This window comes from Cydia splendana, chromosome 13, assembly GCF_910591565.1.
Source record: "Cydia splendana chromosome 13, ilCydSple1.2, whole genome shotgun sequence".
In the NCBI taxonomy this organism is placed as follows: domain Eukaryota; kingdom Metazoa; phylum Arthropoda; class Insecta; order Lepidoptera; family Tortricidae; genus Cydia; species Cydia splendana.
Window position 1 is genome coordinate 14,944,318 of NC_085972.1, and position 19,706 is coordinate 14,964,023.

Below are 19,706 nucleotides of genomic sequence, written 5' to 3' on the forward strand. Positions count from 1 at the left end.
ATAGCAGGGCAGTTTTTGTTAAAAATAGCAGTTTTTTTTTTGCATTCCAACTACAAGTCGTTCACCATTTCTAGTATTTCTAGGGTATATGTCACTAGCTGTAATAAATAATTCAGGGTGTTGTTTAACAAATTTGGCTACTTCAAAAACATACAGGCAAGGAAATGGCAGGACTTTAAGCTTGAGAAACATCGGCCTACATGACTCGAGAGGGCTAATACCACAGATTGCACGAATACATTTTTTTTGGGATCGCAGTACTCTTATAATATCTATCCCATTACCCCAGACCGTGAGTCCATATCTGAGAATTGATTCGACATATCCGTAATAGGCAGCCATGGCAGTTCTGTGATCAGATGTTCTACGCAATCTATTAAGGACAAAAACAAATCTATTCAGTCTTGCGCATACAGTCTCAATATGTCCATTCCAGTTTAGCTTATTATCTAAATGTATTCCTAAAAATTTTACTATGTCACGTTCTTGTAATAAATGTCCATTGTAGCTTATAATTATAGATTAACTAGATTGATTAAAACGTAAATACGTTGTTTTTTCCAAATTAACTTGGAGATTGTTTCCTTCAAGCCACTTTACTACACATTCTATTGCACTATTTATGTCAAATTCGTGATTTGCTTGAGTTTCTGATTGATTACTTGATACTATAATTGAAATGTCATCGGCGAATAAAATACATTTATGATGTGTGATGTCAGGAAGGTCGTTAACATATAATAGAAATAGCAGAGGCCCAAGGATGCTTCCCTGGGGCACTCCATATTTATTAGTAGAATATTCAGAAGTAAATACTTCTGTTACGTTCCTATTGTTTACTCTTTTTATTTCTACACATTGCGTTCTATCTTCTAAGTAAGATCTTATCCAATTTAAAGCCAGCCCTCTAATGCCGTAATGTTCCAGTTTTTTTAGAAGTAAGTTATGTGATACAAAGTCAAACGCCTTTGACATATCAAAGAATAAAGCTGTGGTTGGTACCTTATCATTACAATTAGTTACAATCTCACGAACCAGATTAAAAGCTGCAAGTGTGGTAGACTTATGTTTTTGGAAGCCATATTGATCGTTTGTTATAACATTAAATTTGTTAAGAAAGTTTATCAGTCTTTTGTACATAGCTTTCTCTAAAATCTTTGAAAAGATAGGTACAAGTGTGATAGGTCGGTAATTTTTAATGTCGTTTCTATTACCTTTTTTATACAATGGCTTTACGATTGACTTCTTTAAATTATCAGGAAATGTACCAGAAAGCAATGAAAAATTTATTAAATACGTTAGTACTGAGACAATTTGAAGTTTACATTTTTTTATTACCTTTGTTGCAATTCCATCATATCCCTCAGCATTAGTTTTATTTAACGAGGTGATAAGATTTAGAACCTCATATTCCTCCAATGGCATTAGGAAAATAGAGTTAGGAACTTTGTGGTTTTCCATCAATGTTACATAAGGTGTGTTGTTAAGTTTGTTTGTTGTTTCTATAAAATAGTTGTTAAAGATAGTTGCTATACTAGATGGATCCGTAATATTCAAACCATTATGCTCAATGCTTTCTATGTATTGATTGTTGATAGGTTTGCCTGTTTGATCTTTTATTACATCCCAGGATGCTTTGCAAATATTTTTGCTATTGATCACATATTTCCTGTTTGTAGTTTTTTGTGCATTTACTATACATTTTCTTAATAGTCGTGAATATGACATGTATTTATTTTTATTTTCAGTGGTCCTCTGTGTGTAGTATTGTAACCGAAGCTTTCTTTTAGTTTTTGTACTCAGTTTTAAGCCTTTAGTTATCCATTTCCGTTTTTTATTCACATGCACTTTGACCTTAATAGTAGGAAAGCATAATTTGTAAAAAAGGTCTATAGTGTCATAAAAATACATAAAACTTTTATTAAGATCAGGCTCATTGTAGACCTCTGAAAATGAAAGGGCGCCTAAAGCCCTCCGGAAAGTTTCAATGTTAGACTCAGAATAATCCCTTTTCATGATGGTTACATACTTTAGTGGTAAAGGTTTTTTATTAACATCAACTGTTAGCATTTGTGCAGTGTCATGATCGGATAGTGCCAGCGGTAGGACACTGCCCGTTGCGTTTTTAATGTTACTAAAGATGTGGTCGATACAATTCAAACCTCTGGTCGGTACATTAATATGGCTAAATAGATTATAGTTCTCTGCGATAGACAAAAGCTGATCTGAGCAATGATTTCGATTTAATATATTTATGTTAAGGTCTCCCATTAGTACCAATTTCTTTTTATAATATTTTTTCGACAAAATATGTAGTAAATGCTCTAGTTTAGCAAAAAAAGTATTCAAATTTGATGTAGGTGTTCTATAAATACATATAAGGACCATATTAAGAAATGAAATATAAATTCCGCAACATTCGAAGACATTGCTTTCGTTTATTTCATTCATTAAGTTGACGACTTCAAAATCCATCTCCTTTTTAATTAAAATACAAACTCCTCCTCTCTTACTATTCCTAGAGTAAGATGAAGCTAAATTGTAATCCATAAATAGTATGTTACCCTCATCACCAGATTTTACAAATGTTTCACTTAAACAGATAATATCAGGATGTGTTCCTAAATCTTTGAGTTCAGATAATACAATTTCCAAAATGTCTTTTTTAGCAAGAATGCTGGCAATGTTTTGGTGCATTATTCTGTATCGTGCAACTGATTCCCTGACTTCAAAATCTTTGTTCACAATGGGGACGAAAAAGATTGCTATTCGATTCCGCACTTTCAACCTCACCAGAAGCAGGTGTTTTTTGGTTATGAAATTTTGGTATTTCTTTAAATGTGTAATAATCGTATTTATAATTTAAACTATTAATGCAGTTTAACAGAGAAAGACACAGCTTTAGCTTAAAACTATAAAATGGTGCATGAAGGGCATTAATAAAATAAGAATATTCTTTGAATTCATTGCATAACATTTTGAATATGTCACGTATTCTTATGTCGCTTTGATAAGATTTAAAATCACTAAGAAGAATATTAGTATGAGTCAATTTTTCTATGTAATAATATAGGGACGCTTGTAATTTCATAATACTCTTATCATTACTTCCACTTAGAATAATAACATAATCATGTTTAGTAAAGTCTTTGCATAGGGATAGACAGCATTCCAGCAGCTTGTCAGTAGAAGCGTCCGGTTTTGTATAAGCTGTGACGATGTGAGAATCACCAAGGTGTCTTTGCAAATATCTTCTTATGAATACGCTTTTAGTGCTTGAAAAAATTAATACTTTGCGTTTTTCTGGCTCGGTGTTTAGAGATGCTTGTGCCGCTTCTAGATGACTTTTTTTTCCAGTGTTACAATCAGAATTATGTTGTTTTCCTGTCGTCTCTGGTGTACTCGAGTGGGTAGTAGCACCAGTGGAGGGGCTATTGTGTTTTTCTGACGTCTCTAGGTTGCTGGGGGGACTCTTAGTACTAGTACTGGGACTAACTTGATGTAACATTGATTCTGGGATATCACGTTCATTATTTTTGTCACTGTCAGCGTAAGTTGATGGTTCACGAGGTGTACAGCTAAACAGAGTATCGGCAGTCTGTTGAGCTGTGCTTTTAGTCGTGGCCAATTTCTTTCTCGGCGTAATTTTCTGTGGATGCCTACTATCACCCAATACCTGTTTATAAAGCTCTATTGTTTTTTCTTTATTCTCTAGTTTTTTCGTGATTTCAGATATTGTAGAGTTTAAACTGTCTATTTCAGCGTGGGCACTGGCCAACTGTGTTTTTAAATTTGTTATTTCAGCTTTAAGTTCTAGTACCTGCAAGTCTTCGGTTGTCGAGATATTGGGCAGACTTAGCACGGTATCATCGCCAGTATATTCTTCGGAGTCTGATTCCAATAATGTTGTTGGGGATTCAACTGATTCAGAAGATTCAACTGACTGAGGAGAATAATTTGATTTCGGAGTTTCAACTGCTTTAGGACATTCTATTGCATTCGGAGATTTAACTGGAGCTGAACTTTTCTGCACTTGTTTACTTCTCTTAAGCGCTATTTTGTCGGGTGATTTTTTTGCTGTTACTTTACTGGAGCTTGCGATATTATGTGTGTTCTTTTTTGCAACATTCGGACTTTGATTGTGGCACTTGTGGCAAGTCCAGCAGCTTTTGTTGTATTTTGTCATAAGATCGAATCGTTTTTGGCTTACATTTGCAGTGCATGTGACGTCATAGTAATTCTGACACAGTTTGCACTTTAAATAATCTTTCGATTTTATCTCCGTTTCGCACTTAACACAGATCTTTACTTTAGAAGACATTCTAATATTTTATGTAAATAATTAAAATACAAAAAGTTGCGCCGCTCCTGGGGATCGATCCATGCACCACTTGTTCAGTAAGCATACGACGTTTCCACTAGGCCATATGCAGTCTTGCCGTATAGGCCGAAATTAGTTATATGGTGAGAGTAAAGAGACTTCATGTGATGTCACGTAATTTTTATGCATCGAAATCTACCCATGCACAGGAGTTTTTGTGAACTTATAGATTACACTGTTTATTTTTATTCTATGAATGGCAGAAAGATTCGCGCTGTTTAATAATCACTATAAAATCACTTTAAGGCACTAAATTGCGTCCTCACGATTTATTTAGTATAAGATAACAGTCAATGTTTATGTTTTATATAGTGAGTTTTTCACCTTAAAAATTACAATAAATTGTAGAAGATAAATTGAGATAACACTTGTCCGTAGTATTTTAAGCATATTACACACATTAAACTAACTATTTACACTGAATACACTACATGTTGATTTTTTAGATTAAAATAACACAAAGCCAATGTTTACTGTAACTGTGACAGCTGTCATTCCTTGGCACGGGTTATTCCCACTAGTTACCACCAAGTTCTTACCAGTGGTAACTACTGGGAATTTTTTTCCCACCTTTTATCACTGGTAACTACTGGGAAAAAAAAATCCCACTAGTTACCACCAACTCGGCTTGGTGGTAAGTTGGTAACTACTGGTGGTTTTTACTGGTAAAAGGTGGGATTTTTTTTTCCCAGTAGTTACCACTAAAATATTGTTAGAATTCAATACTAATAAAAACAGTATAAATAGTATAGTATAAATGTAGCGTGCTGTAATAAATAATTATGTGTCAGTTAGTGATTGAGTAAACTGCTTTAAAAGTGATTAAAATATTAAAACAGTTTTACCGGTATAAGTGTAAAAATTAAAATAGAAGTCTCATTCTAGTTACGTAGAAATTAACTAATTATCCGGATTATATTTATCTTATTAACTGTAAATTGAATTACATATGTATACAAACGAACAAACAAATCAGTCAAAAACCGACAGAACTGATTTCGTTTATTATTTACAGCTACTTCATTTCGTTCTATTCTATTATAACACGACGCAGAGCTGGAATATGTTGGTATTCATAATTTGTAGTCAGGCTAAATAAGTATGTACCTACAGGGCATGGTTGTTATTAAAACCGCTTAGGGCGCGCTTCGGATGGGCTGACTGCTCGGACTAACCAGCATAGGCTCGCATTCCAATTACGCTCGGGTAGTACATCGCTCGGTCATGTTACGCTGGTTGGCTCGATTGCTTAAACACCCACGCTAGCGGGATGGTAATAACACTCTACCAGAGGGGCATCAGGTACTATTCGTGCACTTCTTTTTATGTATTTAACTTTTATTCTTTTGGAAAATATGTTTATAGGAAGAACTAGTGGTGGCAAATATGTAATAATAATATCCAAGCTATCTAATTAAGGTTCCCTCTGCACCACAACTCTCATCGCATCTTGGTTAATCCTAATGTTGGCATAAGACAATGACAAAAACTACCACGATCGTTGAGGTTTCGGTTTAGCTCACATGTCACCCGATAGGTAAATATAATTATCAAATTATGTCAACCAATACCATTCTTATCGGTCATCGGGGCTGGCAGTTATGGCGAACAATGAATATTTCGCAAGGGTCGGACACGGCGGTTAAGAACAAAAGGGTGCGCGGTGTGCGCCACACTCGGTTCGGCCTTTTTGCACTCGTGGGGCTTATTTATTAAAAACATCACAAAAGATATTTAGGAACTAAACGATTGTTTTGAAATTACAAGGCATAGGTACCGACATTATTCATACTTATATTGCAATAAACCAATCAAAGTTGTAACCAATCAAATATGCATAAGGTATTAAGGTCCTACATTGTTTCTTACTTTACCGTAATAAATATTAAGAAAACTTAAAAACATCTATACCAAATTTAATTGCAAGATCACATTCACATTCCCAACTCTACCAGGTTTTATAGTCATTCGCATTCGTACGCCATCGCCATCAGAATCAGATAAAGTACAGTATAATTATTATTTTACTCTTTTTCTGATTTTAGCCTGACGCCCTCTTGCCCCTTCGTCGTATCGTACTCAATTTAAGGTTGTTTTATGTCATTTTAATTACACTTTTGTTTGCTTACACGTTCTTCCAATAAACACATTTTCCAATAGAATAAAAGTTAAATACATAAAAAGAAGTGTACAAATAGTACTTACCTGATGCCCCTCTGGTAGAGTGTTATTACCATCCCGCTAGCGTGGGTGTTTAAGCAATCGAGCCAACCAGCGTAACATGACAGAGCGATGTACTACCCGAGTGTAATTGGAATGCGAGCTTATGCTGGTTAGTGCGAGCAGTCAGCCCATCCGAAGCGCGCCCTAAGCGGTTTTAATAATAACCATGCCCTGTATAGGTACTTATTTAGCCTGACTATAAATTATGAATACCTACATATTCCAGCTCTGCGTCGTGTTATAATAGAACGAAATGAAGTAGCTGTAATAGTAGGAGATCCCACATATGGTCGACCTTCACCAATCTGTCTGGCGGATGAAACTATGAAAATATGAAAGCAAATATGTTCCAAAATATAAATAAATAGGGTTGCCTAAAAAAATATAATCAAGGCAATTTTTAATAAATTTTTGAAAAATTTTTTTTCGGCATAGGATAGGCCTTTCAAAATAAATAAGGGTCTTTAAACAACATTTCTTGATAAAGTGAATCATTTCGGAAATAATCGTTTAGAAAGAAAAAAAAAAGGATTTTCCTTCTAACTTTTGAACCATCTGTCCAAAAAATATGAAAATAATCATGAAAATAGTGCTTAAAAACTCAATCAAATAAAATTAAAACAAACTTAATCAGTTAAGCCGTTTATGAGTTATCGCTAAGTCTTCCCTTCTTATTTTAATTAAAAGCCTGGCAACCCTTATTTGTGACCGGATTTTCGCAGGCAACCCTATACCATTGTATTTGCAATAGAATTACCATCATTTTGATGTATAATTCAAGCGTCAGACAGATGAGCGATATAAAATCACCTCTTTAAACACGGCAACCACATAATAGTGACCGGAAAAAGATAGGCAACCTAGATGATTTATGTTGTACAAGTTGTATACTTTCCATTGAAACTTATTTCGTTCGTCAGACAAATCGGTGAAATTTGCCAAAAAAAACTTTTTTTCCAAAATGTATTAAAAATAGCCTTGACCATATTTCTTAAGGCAACTCTATTTATTTATAAATAAAAAAAAAATAAAAATCATTTTATTTCGGATATAAATCCATAGTTGTTAGTTACATTTAAGATTAACTTATAAAATAGTGTTAGTAGAATTACAATGTAATCTTAACCTAAGTACTTAACTCCTTATTTACTACAGTGTGGAGTTTTGTCCACTGCTGCAGCAGAGGGGAGTCCCACCTATCCAACAACGCTATCAGGATACTGTTAGCGCTGCCCCGCCAGCGGCTAAGTAAAGAGGCGCACCGCTTCCGCATGATGGCCGCAAAGCCGTCGACTTGCGCCTCCGCAAACATCCCGGAGGCGCTACAGTGACGAGGCAGCCCCATCAGCATCCTGAAAGCGTTGTTGTATTGCACTCGTAGGTCGCTGTACGCCCGCCGCGTATAGCTACCCCACAGGCTGCAACTGTAAAAAGACTGGCAGTAAGCTTTGAAAAGCGTCACTTTAACTGCATGTGTGCAACGTGCAAACCTGCGGGTAAGCATATTGCACCGCACGGCCAGCGACCTACGTTCTCTCTCTATATCACAGTTATCGCTAAGATCTTCGGTAACCCAATGACCTAAGTACTTAAACTTACTTACTCTAAGCAGAGGTGTGCCATACAGAGATACATCCGGCAAACTGGTGTAGGTTTTAGATCTGGGCTTGAAAACCATTAGCTCACTTTTTTTTACATTATACTTTAGGCCATGCGTTTCCCCATAGCCTTGACATATTGAAATTAGCCTTTGCAGCGCCCTGATTGAAGGGCTTAGCAGCACCATATCGTCAGCGTAGCTTAGGTTATTTATACACACTCCTCCTACATGGCAACCGACTCTGGTGCTGCTAAGCTCTTCTATCAGCTGGTTCATGTAAAGGTTGAAAAGTCTGGGAGAGGTCAGACCCCCCTGCCTCACCCCACACCCCAACCTATACTCCCCAGAGACCACGCTTCCCCACCTGACTTGGTTTTGTTGGTGGTTATACCAGTACTGTAACAACAATATGCATTCAGGAGCCAGGGTTGTTTCCTTCCTTAACTTATCCCATAACAAATCGTACGATACCAGATCAAATGCTTTAGAGAGGTCTAAAAAAGCCAAAATACCGGGGTTTTTCTGGTCGTATAATACTGCACAGTTTGTTTAAGGCAAAGGATAGCACTCTCCGTAGACAAACCAGGTCGGAACCCAAATTGCGCATCGTTAAGTGACAAGTGCTTCTCCATTTGCCGATCAATCAGGCCGTCCAGTACCTTAGCGATGATAGAGGCTAGCGATATTGGTCTATAATTAGATAAGCTAGAGGAATCACCCGTTCTGTCTTTAATTATTGGCACTACAATCGTACGCATCAGGTTTTCCGGTAAGTACGAGTGACGCAGACATAACGAGTAAAACATTGCCAGAGACCTGGGCAGATGGATGCCCGCATGTCGTAAGTGTTCGACGCTGAGATCGTCATGCCCTGGGGATTTTCCTCCATCTAAACCTTTAATAACACTCCACACATCGCTATCTGTAAAGCTGATACTACACTTCAGGTGGACATCCGAACTAGCCCCGGACACCGACGACGCAGGGCCCAATGGCGACTCTAATTTAAAATGTCTTTGGAACAAGTTAGCAATTTCAACGGGCTCATGTATCCCCTCCACGCTCACAGGGAGACCCGCCTTATGGTTTAATCGGTTTGTGTTTTTCCAGAACTTGCCAAACTTTTTACTTGAATGGTGTTGCGCAATAATATCCATTTTAATCTTTTCCGCGTTATCCTGGCACCATTTAAGTTTTGATTTAAATATTTTCCTGGTTTCACACATACGGTTATAAAAGAAACCAGATTTTGGTTTTCCATATCGCATCCAAGTTTGAAACCATAAACGAGCCTCCCCCATGCGCCTCTCGCACGTACCTATTCCAGCCGGCAATATATTTCTTTTTTTTTTGCACTACGTTTATTGACATACGTTAGCACAGCACCCATTGAGAGCGTATCGATAATTTCCTTGTACATGCCATCCAGTAGTAAACAATGACTCTTATCTGTACACAATTTATCTGCGCAGTCGCAAAAACATTGGTTAAAATCGAGCTCTCTTAACCTATTATTACAATATTCACGATACCTATCAATCTGATTTTGGTCGCGTTCACCCCATTTTACTTTATTTTGCCGTAAGGTGTCCCTCGGTAAGATTTTTGGTGTTAGTAAATCTACGTCACACTCGCACAAGACAGGGTAGTGATCAGACCAATAAGTGTCGTGTAACACAGATACATTTGAAACCGTTAATTTTGCCACATTTGTTAGTATACAGTGATCTAGCCACCTGGGGCAGCCGTGCGCTTCGCTCACAAATGTAAAAGTGTCCGGCGGTAAACACTCCATATCAATGCACGTCCACGACCGTTCCGCACAAAAGTTTGCAAGTTCATATGAGAATGACTCACCTGGGTGCGCATTATAGTCCCCCAACATGTACACACACTCGATATTCTGGCTCTCGATGATTGCATTTATTTCGCTCATGCATTCCGTAAACTCAACGAGATTATCGCTTGAATCTGTTGGCATGTATACGGAAAAAACAAGTAACGAACGATTATGTAACACTACCTTAATTGCCGTCAAGCGCACACTATGACACTGCACTACTGATACCGTCGGGAATAATTTCTTCCTCCATAGTAGGGCGACCCCTCCGTACGGTCTCCCCCGCAAGAGGCCCGCCGACGTATCCACTGCTGACTTACCGCTAAACGCAAAATTATCGTCAATGCTTTTCCCAAAAAAGGCACGTCGTTTTCTAAAAGCCAAGTCTCCTGAAGTGCAATTATATCTGCAGACTTGCACAACTTCCTGATACAGTCAACAGATCTTTTAACATTTTTACAGTTGAACGTAACTAGTTTTACTTTTTTTTCCATTATTGATTTATTTTATTATTGACTTATCTGAGTCTGTTTTATTCATAAAGTTGATGAAACGGCGATAGGATACCCCTTCAGGCCAGAAATCATTATTTAATAATAATTCTGCTTTACTAGTAGGTACGAAGATCTTAAAAGAATTGTAGGGTTTTTCCGCTTTCATGTTCATTTTCTTAATCATCACATTTAGCTTAGTCTTATTTTCAATGTATGTTTCAATATCACACACGGACACCTCCTTCGCGACATTATAAATATAAATAGGGACACACGATTCTGCCGCTTTAAAATTCGTTTGGGGGCCAGTAACCGCTACTCCTTTATGGCCAACAAAACGATCATTTACTTTGTTTTTCGGTCCCGTTTTCTTTTTTCGCTTTTTTGTTTGTGTTTTCCATTCGCCTTCCTTAGCAACGTCCGCAAAGGAGACATTATTTTGTTGCTCGTTCTGCGCGCCCGTATGTAACGACGCATCGTCGATCACCTGTGGCGGTTGCGTCATCCTCTTATCAGTATCGCCTCCGCTCGCATTGTTATTGTCCTCCAGATGTCTTTTATTTATATTTTCGTTTGAAGCCGGCGCAACGGATTTAATTAGCTTGCAATTTGGTTTGCCCTCATGAGAATTGGACAAATTTTCTACTTGATGATAGTGGGACTCTGAGGTTGATGGTGATGATGATGGTGCTGTCCCTGCCATCGGGGCATAGCAAGCCTCATTAGGAACATCTTCAGCTTCAAAATGCTGCAATCCCATCGGGCCACTATTCATATCATAGCTAAAAGAGTTCATCAAACAAGCTCCCCGCCGTGCATTGATTTTTGAAATACCCTCATAGTTATTTACTAGCGAGGCCTGTTTTAACATTTCCAATTCCGTTTTTACTAGTTCTAGCTGCTCACTTGTGCTATATCTCTCTTTAATATGCCGTATTTCCTGCTTTAAAAGATTCAAGTCCTGCATAAGCCTTGTAACGTCGATATGATCGAACGAAACGGGCGGTAGTTTCCGAAGATCTTTCGCCACGAAAATCGGAATTTCTTCCTGATCAGCCACTCTCAGAACTGATATTATGTCGTCGATAGCTCTTAGTGTCTTTCCTTCACCTTTCCTGGCTATGTTTTTCACTCCAGGTAAGGATTCAAACAACAACTTTTTTGCACTCAAAATGTCCGCGTCAGAAAAAGCGGTAACACAGATCCTACTTAGACTTTCGTCGTTCATCACATGCAATTTATTATCAATAAATGCAAGTACTTCATTGATCACAATGTTGCACGAAACACATTTCACTATTTTTGAAGACATTGTCCTCTACTCGCTCGGTACGCACGTCAGAGCAGATCGGCTGCGCGCGCGTCACTCCGTTCTGGAACATATTTTCTGGAACATATTTTCTTTCATATTTTCATAGTTTCATCCGTCAGACAGATTGGTAAAGGTCGACCATATATGTGGGATCTTAGACCATAAATAATAAAACGAAATCAGTTCTGTCGGTTTTTGACTTTGTTCGTTTGTATAAATTTGTAATTCAATTTACAGTTAATAAGATAAATATAATCCGGATAATAAGTTAATTTGTACTTAACTAGAATGCGACTCTTCTATTTTAGTTTTTACACTTATACCGGTAAAACTGTTTTAATATTTTTTATCACTTTTAAAGCAATTTACTGAATCACTAACTGACACATAATTATTTATTACAGCACGTTACATTTATACTATACTATTTATACTGTTTTTATTAGTATTGAATTCTAACAATATTTTGGTGGTAACTACTGGGAAAAAAAATCCCACCTTTTACCAGTGGTAACTACTGGGAATAAAAATTAAAACCAAGCCGAGTTGGTGGTAACTAGTGGGATTTTTTTTTTCCCAGTAGTTACCAGTGGTAATAGGTGGGAAAAAAAATCCCAGTAGTTACCACTGGTAAGAACTTGGTGGTAACTAGTAGGAATAACCCTTGGCACCTGCCCTTAATAATACCAGAGACCTCTCTGGTATTATTTCTGAGAGCAGTTGGGACGATATGCTCGTGCAGAATTTCAGTTCTCTTAGGTCTCTGCCAGACGCTAGATATTTTAACGTCGCCAACAGCCTCTCCTCGGCTGTCGCCGCTGCCCTCAAATGTGTATCTTTTTTGTAATATGTGGTTTGACTAAACTTAACAGCTCCTGAAATAATTCTGGTGACATGCGGAGATATATTTTAAAATCTTCGTCATCCAGCTCTCTAATGAGCCGTACGTGGCTATATGCCTTTCTGTCTCTTAGGAAAAATTTGGCCCATTCCTTTCTCTTTTTCTTTTTAAATATAGGTTGAGTGGTAGTGGCAATTGTAGCCACTACCAAGGCGATTTTAGTTTGTTTAGATAACACTGGAGGCATTCTTTTTTGAAAACTTATACATTCGTGGTGTCATAGCAACTGGACGGCTATGTAGCCAGTTGATGAAATAAAAATATGCATACAATGCTTCAAGGAAACTGATTTGCAAAGATTTTCATACAAAACTATGGATTGTGTTGTCTTAGGCTCTCTACCTACCTCTAAAAAGCAAAGCCGCATTGAAGCCCTTAAGATTTAATTTAAAATTATAAAGGATTCCATTGCAAAAATTTGATGAAAAACGCGGAAATATGGGACACTTGGCAACACTAGCGCACGTGTGCGGCAGTCTGTAAGCTAGGATCGCACCGTTTTGACGGTCCGGTGCGATAGTGTGGAAGCCACTCCAGTACGAGCAATTCCTAGAACCGCTCCAAGGTCGCGGTGCGATGCGATAGTCTGTTAACGCTTTAGGGAACCAATACATTTGTGGCGTGTACACTAGCCCTTAATTTCAATGTAAATGTTGGTTGCATTGAACCACAAATGTAAATATTGGCCATAGACCTATATAATAGGGACAAGACATATTGTTCTATACGTACAATTGCTTATAGAAATAGCACCCATTTTGACGGCACACACATAAATATATATCTATCTCGTTTTTACTCAGCACTGTAACCCATAGCAAAAAAAGGTGACAGTATTTCAGTACGGACATAAAGTGTTCCATGAAAATACGTTAATACCTAATGCGGCCGAAAATCCGCCATGTTTAGTCACGCAAATGTCATTGTCTGTCAGTTCAGCAGGTACTTGTCCTGTCAAAAAGTCGTGGTGAAAATTAAAATTATTAATTATCTTTCAATATATTGCTTGTGATTGAAAATAATTGAAGCCAAATGTGAATAATTACGTCGCGAATATGCCAGTGTGTAGTGTATTAGGGTGCGGCATAAGAAAACCACCAAATCAGCCATCTTTAACCATACACAGGTACGCTATAATTTACATGAAAAATATTGGTTATTGTTAATGTTCCTGGGAAATTTAAGGATGTTTCACATTATAAATAGCAAGGTTCTTCTGTGCAGTTATAGATCATGAAGTGATTGGATTTATTTAACTATATTTTTACGCTTAAATAATGTAAACATTTCAGCTAGGGTTGTACTTTATTTATCGACTTTGATATATTATGATTGCCTATTTATATTTTCTTATTTTATCATGCTACCCCGCTTCAAACCAACTAAATTATCGTAATTTAATAATTAAATCATTTTTATAGCTTACCAAGAAATGAACATAAAAAGAAAGAGCTGGAGATGGAGACCCTGACCGACTCTCGGGAGCACTCGGGTCCGTGGGGTCGTTACTCCACAAGCTGCCCTGCGGGCTTTTTTATATCATTATTATAGTTTTTTTATATAATTCGACATTAAGAGACCATATACATATAGTTGTAATTTATAAAATGGTTAATGTATTGTTATTATTTTGACGTATAAAAATGCCCTTGTGGCCTATTTGCTGAATAAATGTTGAAGAAGTTGAAGAGCGGAAGTCATTCCTTATTTTTGTAATAAAAAAATGTTCTGAAGGTGTTTTGTTTTTTTTCACCCGTCGCTTAATAAGCTTGAATTTTGTATCGCTCTCACTTATAGATACGGCGCACCAAGGTCGAGGTGCAGTGCGGTAGTGTGTTACAGACTTCAGGGTTAGCAACACAACAAAATTGATTGTAATAGAGAGGTAAAGTCCAAGAAAAACACGTACACTTCTTCCGACATCCAAAACAGATGGCGCTGTACTGCGCCATGTGTTTTGCGGTCACTAAGTTGTCAAACGTCAACTTTTGAAAATCAGTGTTACCGCAAAAATCGCAATATGTATTGAGTAGTACAGCGTCATCTCGTTTACCTGTCAAATTTGAAGCACGAAATTGTCCTAGACTCCACACATCTTACTAAATCAAAGTATCTTTTCACATAACAATATACTAATAAAGAATTTTTATTTATTTACTTACTTCCTATTAAAACATAAACTCCACAAATAATACATACTTAGTATTTTAAATAAAATGAGCCGAGAACGTTAAAAAGGTATCGATGTATCGATAAAACCTAGTAACAGTAAAAATCTTCTGGGCAGCACTAAAACCGCCATGTTTAGTTCTAAGATGACGTCACAGTGGCACGCATTATTCGTTGACGTTTCACTTCCATAGGTTTCATATTTCAGTGATATTGGCTACATTGATCCGACCTTCATTCGAAGACCGGATCACTGATTGGTCGAGCTAGCGCGAGTGAGATATTCCGTTCACTCCGCTACAGTTCGTTTTTTTTAGCATTAGAAATAAGGTAAACAATCTTGATGTGTCTTTTAATGGAAAAACACATTTTAAAAATAAGTTACGGCAAATATGTAACAATTATGAATCTAATACGATCATTTATATTCTTCTGCTTTCATAAGTAATAGTTACTGATTTTTAAAAAGCGTTTTTCAATTAAAAGACATGTCAAGATCGCTTACCTTCTTTCAAGTTCTTTCTAATGCTAAAAAAAACGAACTATAGGTGATATAAATTACATATTTATTAGATTTATTAATGTTTATTTTATCTACGTTGACAATGAAGTGAATTGACAGACATGACATGACATATGAAGACCGTCGATAATGTTCTCTATGATAAAAGATATGCGGTATGAAATGAGGTTGTAACATTCGTCCGCCTTTATAGATTTACACGTCCATCTCATAAATTAGCCGACGAGGTGGTTTAATGGCACGCTTGCTCCGACGCGGTGCCATCGGTGTAGCTGCTGTGGCCTTGCTAGCCTCATTCTGTGGTGAGCCAGCTGGAGTAACTTCAGGAGCCTCATTCTGAGGTGAGCCAGCTGGAGTAACTTCTGGGTCAAGTTCCACTCCAGCTCTTGATCGTGGACAAGGCATTGTGGATCTATTGGTTTCCAGTACTGGCGTCGATGATGCAACTGGGACCATAGACAATTGAGAAGTTTGCTCTGCTGGGCTTTCTTCTAGATCAGGCAGACGTGATCGTATATGGTCTGCGTGATACCTCCTCTCCACCCCAACTGGAGTGTTAACAACATAGGAGTATCGATGCGTGCGTCGAGATACTGTGGCAGGCTCCCACCGCGGCTGCTCCCTGCTTCGCACATACACAGCATCACCTGGTCTATAGTTTGGAGTCTGGCCGTCGGAGTTAACATTTGCTTGTATCTGTTTGTATTGTAATGAACGTCTAGCACTTGGTCGGACATTGTCAAGCACACAATGTAGTTGTCTTCCAAACATTAGCTGGCCCGGGGATTTGCCAGTGATGCTATGGGGTGTGATGCGATAAGCGAAAAGGAAATGTTCTAAACGTTTTTTGAGGCATTCTGTGCTGGACGACATTCTGGTCTTGAAAGTCCTCACAAGCCTTTCGGCCAATCCATTCGTCCGCGGATGATAAGGTGACGATTTGATATGTTTTATTCCTTTTTCTTTGCAGTAGTCCTGGAATTCCTTAGATATAAATTGGGAGCCATTGTCAGACACTAAAAATTGGGGTAGGCCAAAGGTAGTAAAAATGGTGTCTAGTTCATCACAGAGTTTGGTTGTCGTAATTTTGGTCATCGGCTTGATCTCGATCCATTTGGAAAAAGCATCTGATAGAACTAACCAATATGTGCCCTCGAATGGTCCGGCAAAGTCAACGTGAATCCTTTCCCAGGCTTGATCTAGCATCGACCATGAGAAGATTGGTAGATCTGAAGTATTAGGTCTATTCTCTTGGCATTTGTGGCAAGCCTTCACATGCGTGTCTATATCTTCCTCTATAGTTGGCCACCAAACGTAAAAACGTGCCAGTGCTCTCATTGCTGATATGCCTGGGTGTCCACGATGCAGATATTTTAGGGTCGCTTTCCTTAGAGTATCAGGAACAATAATACGGCCCTGCCACATGACTATTTTATCTTCTAGTGACAACTCACCGCGCTTTCGAGCGTACGGTTTCACATCGTTTGAGTATTGATGCTCACGCCAACCAGTTTTTATTAGATGATATATTTGTTTCAGCGTGGTATCTTTGCGTGTTTCTTCTCGTATAACGCTTTCAGATAGTGCGAGATCACCAATGCTGTCAGTCTGTAGTCGCGCTACAATTCTGTGAACCTTAAGCTCAGACTTGGGTGGCAGTTCTTCTGGGTTGGGCATTCTTGATAAATAGTCTGCGATCAGGTTGTTACAACCTTTTGTATACTTAATGTCGTAATCATAGCTTCCAATTATTAAAGCCCATCGTACTAGGCGATTATTAGCGAGTTTGGGTAAGTTTCGCTGTGATCCCAAAATGTGTATCAAGAGCTTATGATCCGTGACTAATGTAAATTTTGTACCGCGAAGGTATTGGTCAAACTTTCTAATTCCAAAAAATATTGCGAGAGCTTCGCGGTCTATGACAGAATACTTTGACTCTGCGGGTCGGAGTTTACGTGATGCAAAAGCGATTGGTTGTTCAATATTATTCCTCATGTGAAAAAGCACTGCTCCGACGCCCTTTTCTGAGGCATCACAGGCTAGATAGAGTGGGCATTTGTCATTGAAAGCTACAAGTGGTTTAGAATGTACAATCATTAACTTAGCACGTTCACAAGCCTCAGCTTCCTTGTCGGTCCATTGCCATTTCACCCTGTTTCCAGTTAGTGCGTGAAGATCAGCACAAACGCTGTGCAAGTGTGGTATAAACCGCTCGTAGAAGTTGACCAACCCAAGGAATGCTCGTAGCTCCTTGGCGTTAGTTGGCGGGGATGCTTTGGTGATAGCTTCTACCCAATGTATATATATATGTGTGCCCAAGATATTCGACTTCTGGTTGTAAAAAGGTGCATTTCTTTAAATTGACTTTCAATCCGGCTTGCTCCAGTCTTTCAAACACGGTACGTAATGTTTCAAGGTGGTCTTTGTCATTTTTTCCTGTAACCGCAATATCATCAAAATAGACTGCTACATTTGGCAATCCCTCTAAAAGCTTGTCAAGGTAATGTTGAAATATTGACGGGGCCGTCGAAATGCCAAACGGCATTCTGTTGTAGACGTAGTATCCTTTGTGTGTCGATATTGTCAGGAATTGTTTAGATTCAGGTTCAATTTCAAATTGTAGGTACGCATCTTTTAGGTAAATTTTCGAGAATTTCGCACCGTCCGCTAGACTCTGGCGTAGTTGGTCAAATAAAGGAACAGGGTTAAGTGTGCTGCGGAAGTCACCACAGATTCTGATCTGGCCATTGGTTTTCACCACGTTAACTGTCGGTGTTGCCCATTGAACCGGTGTTATATTTGGATCTACTTTGGTTATAATTCCTTCTTCTACCAAACGATCTAATTCAACTTCAATGTTTTTCTTCATTGAGAATTTAATTGATCTGGCTGGGATGTGTTTTGGTTGAGCATGGGGCTTGATATGTATGTTTACTCGATAATCTTTTACTTTTCCAAGTTTGCCGTCGAAGAGAGTTGTATGCTTGTCCAAGAGTTATTTTAGTGTAATGGATTCGTGTCGAGTTTTCTTGATCGAATAGACTGGCTTTGGGAAATCCATCTGGAACATTTCGCTCCACTGTAGGCCGAACAACATAGGGTCAGCTGACCTCATTACAACAACAGGAAGTAGTTTTTCCTCATCTTGAATGCGTACGGTAACGTTTGTTAGACCCTTTGGTTTGAGTCTTGTATTTCCATATGCGCGCAAGCCAGGAGCTTTCATGAGAGGAGGAGCTCCGATACGCGCCCAGAATTGTGTACTAATAATTGAATAGAGTGAACCGGGGTCCCAGTCCAACGTGCAGGGAATGTCGTTGATGAAGACATAAATTTTTTTACTGTCCTTGCTGCTCGTTTTGCGTATTTGACAGACGGTGTCTGTTTCATCTCCGCTGTCATCTGAGTAGGAAGATTGAGACGAGTGGTTGCTGTTCCTGTCATACTTAAGTTTGTGCAACTTGTTTCTTTCTGTAAATGTCTTTTGTTTATTGTTCCGGTTAGGTAGGCATGCTTTGCCTGATTTGATGCAGCAATCCCAGGCGTGTTGCACTGTTTGCATGTATGTGCTTTGGCAGCACATTGGTTAAGTGGGTGTCTTTCAGGCTCACCGCATCTCAAGCATTGATGGATCTGTAATTTTCGCGGTGACGTGTTCTGGTACGATTTGGGGTTTCTCTTAATCTTATTGACTTTGACGTGTGTGCTGTCTGCATCGCCTTCTGCTCGTTCCCGCGATTGAGCAACGCTAAAAATCTGTGAGAAGGTCACTTCTTTCATCTTACCATCTTGAATTTCTTGTAAGTCCGGCCATTTTTGTTTTAGATCGATCTGTAATTGTTCGTGGTTAAGCCCGGTTGCAAATCGGTCACGTAACTGTCGTTCTAATAGATCATCGCTATAGCAGTCTGTTAGCGTAATGTTCCATAGATTCGTTGTCTTTTCGTATGCAGTTCCAAAAGTCCGTTAATGCTCTATATCTTGTGCGTTTGATTCTAAATAGGTCAAGGAGTTTATTTCGAATATCCGCGTATGTACTGTTTTCGAAGTGTTGTGTAAGAGCAACCTTTATTTCGTGAAAGGTTTCCGGTGAGAGGCAGGTGAAAAGCAGTTCCTTCTGTATGATACGTGCATCCTCGCCCCAAAGTTTGCATTTTGTTTCAAAATAGTCGATAAATTTTTCGACAGCGGTATCGTCCGGGTTGAATTTGTCGCTCTTAAAGCCGTTGTAAACATTGTTTCTGTTACCGTTAGTGTTCGAAG

General features: G+C 38.3%; 1 protein-coding gene across 1 annotated transcript; it reads right to left on the minus strand.

Annotated features, from left to right (window-relative positions):
• Positions 1-15,638: 15,638 nt before the first annotated feature.
• Positions 15,639-17,120, minus strand: LOC134796507 (uncharacterized protein K02A2.6-like). The gene has a single exon (XM_063768695.1). The coding sequence runs from the start codon at positions 17,118-17,120 to the stop codon at positions 15,639-15,641; it is 1,482 nt and encodes a 493-aa protein (XP_063624765.1).
• Positions 17,121-19,706: the final 2,586 nt, after the last annotated feature.

Bases quoted from the DNA above. Each gene is read 5' to 3' on its own strand.
- LOC134796507 (XM_063768695.1), bottom strand. From the start codon at position 17,120: ATGCCCAACCCAGAAGAACTGCCACCCAAGTCTGAGCTTAAGGTTCAC.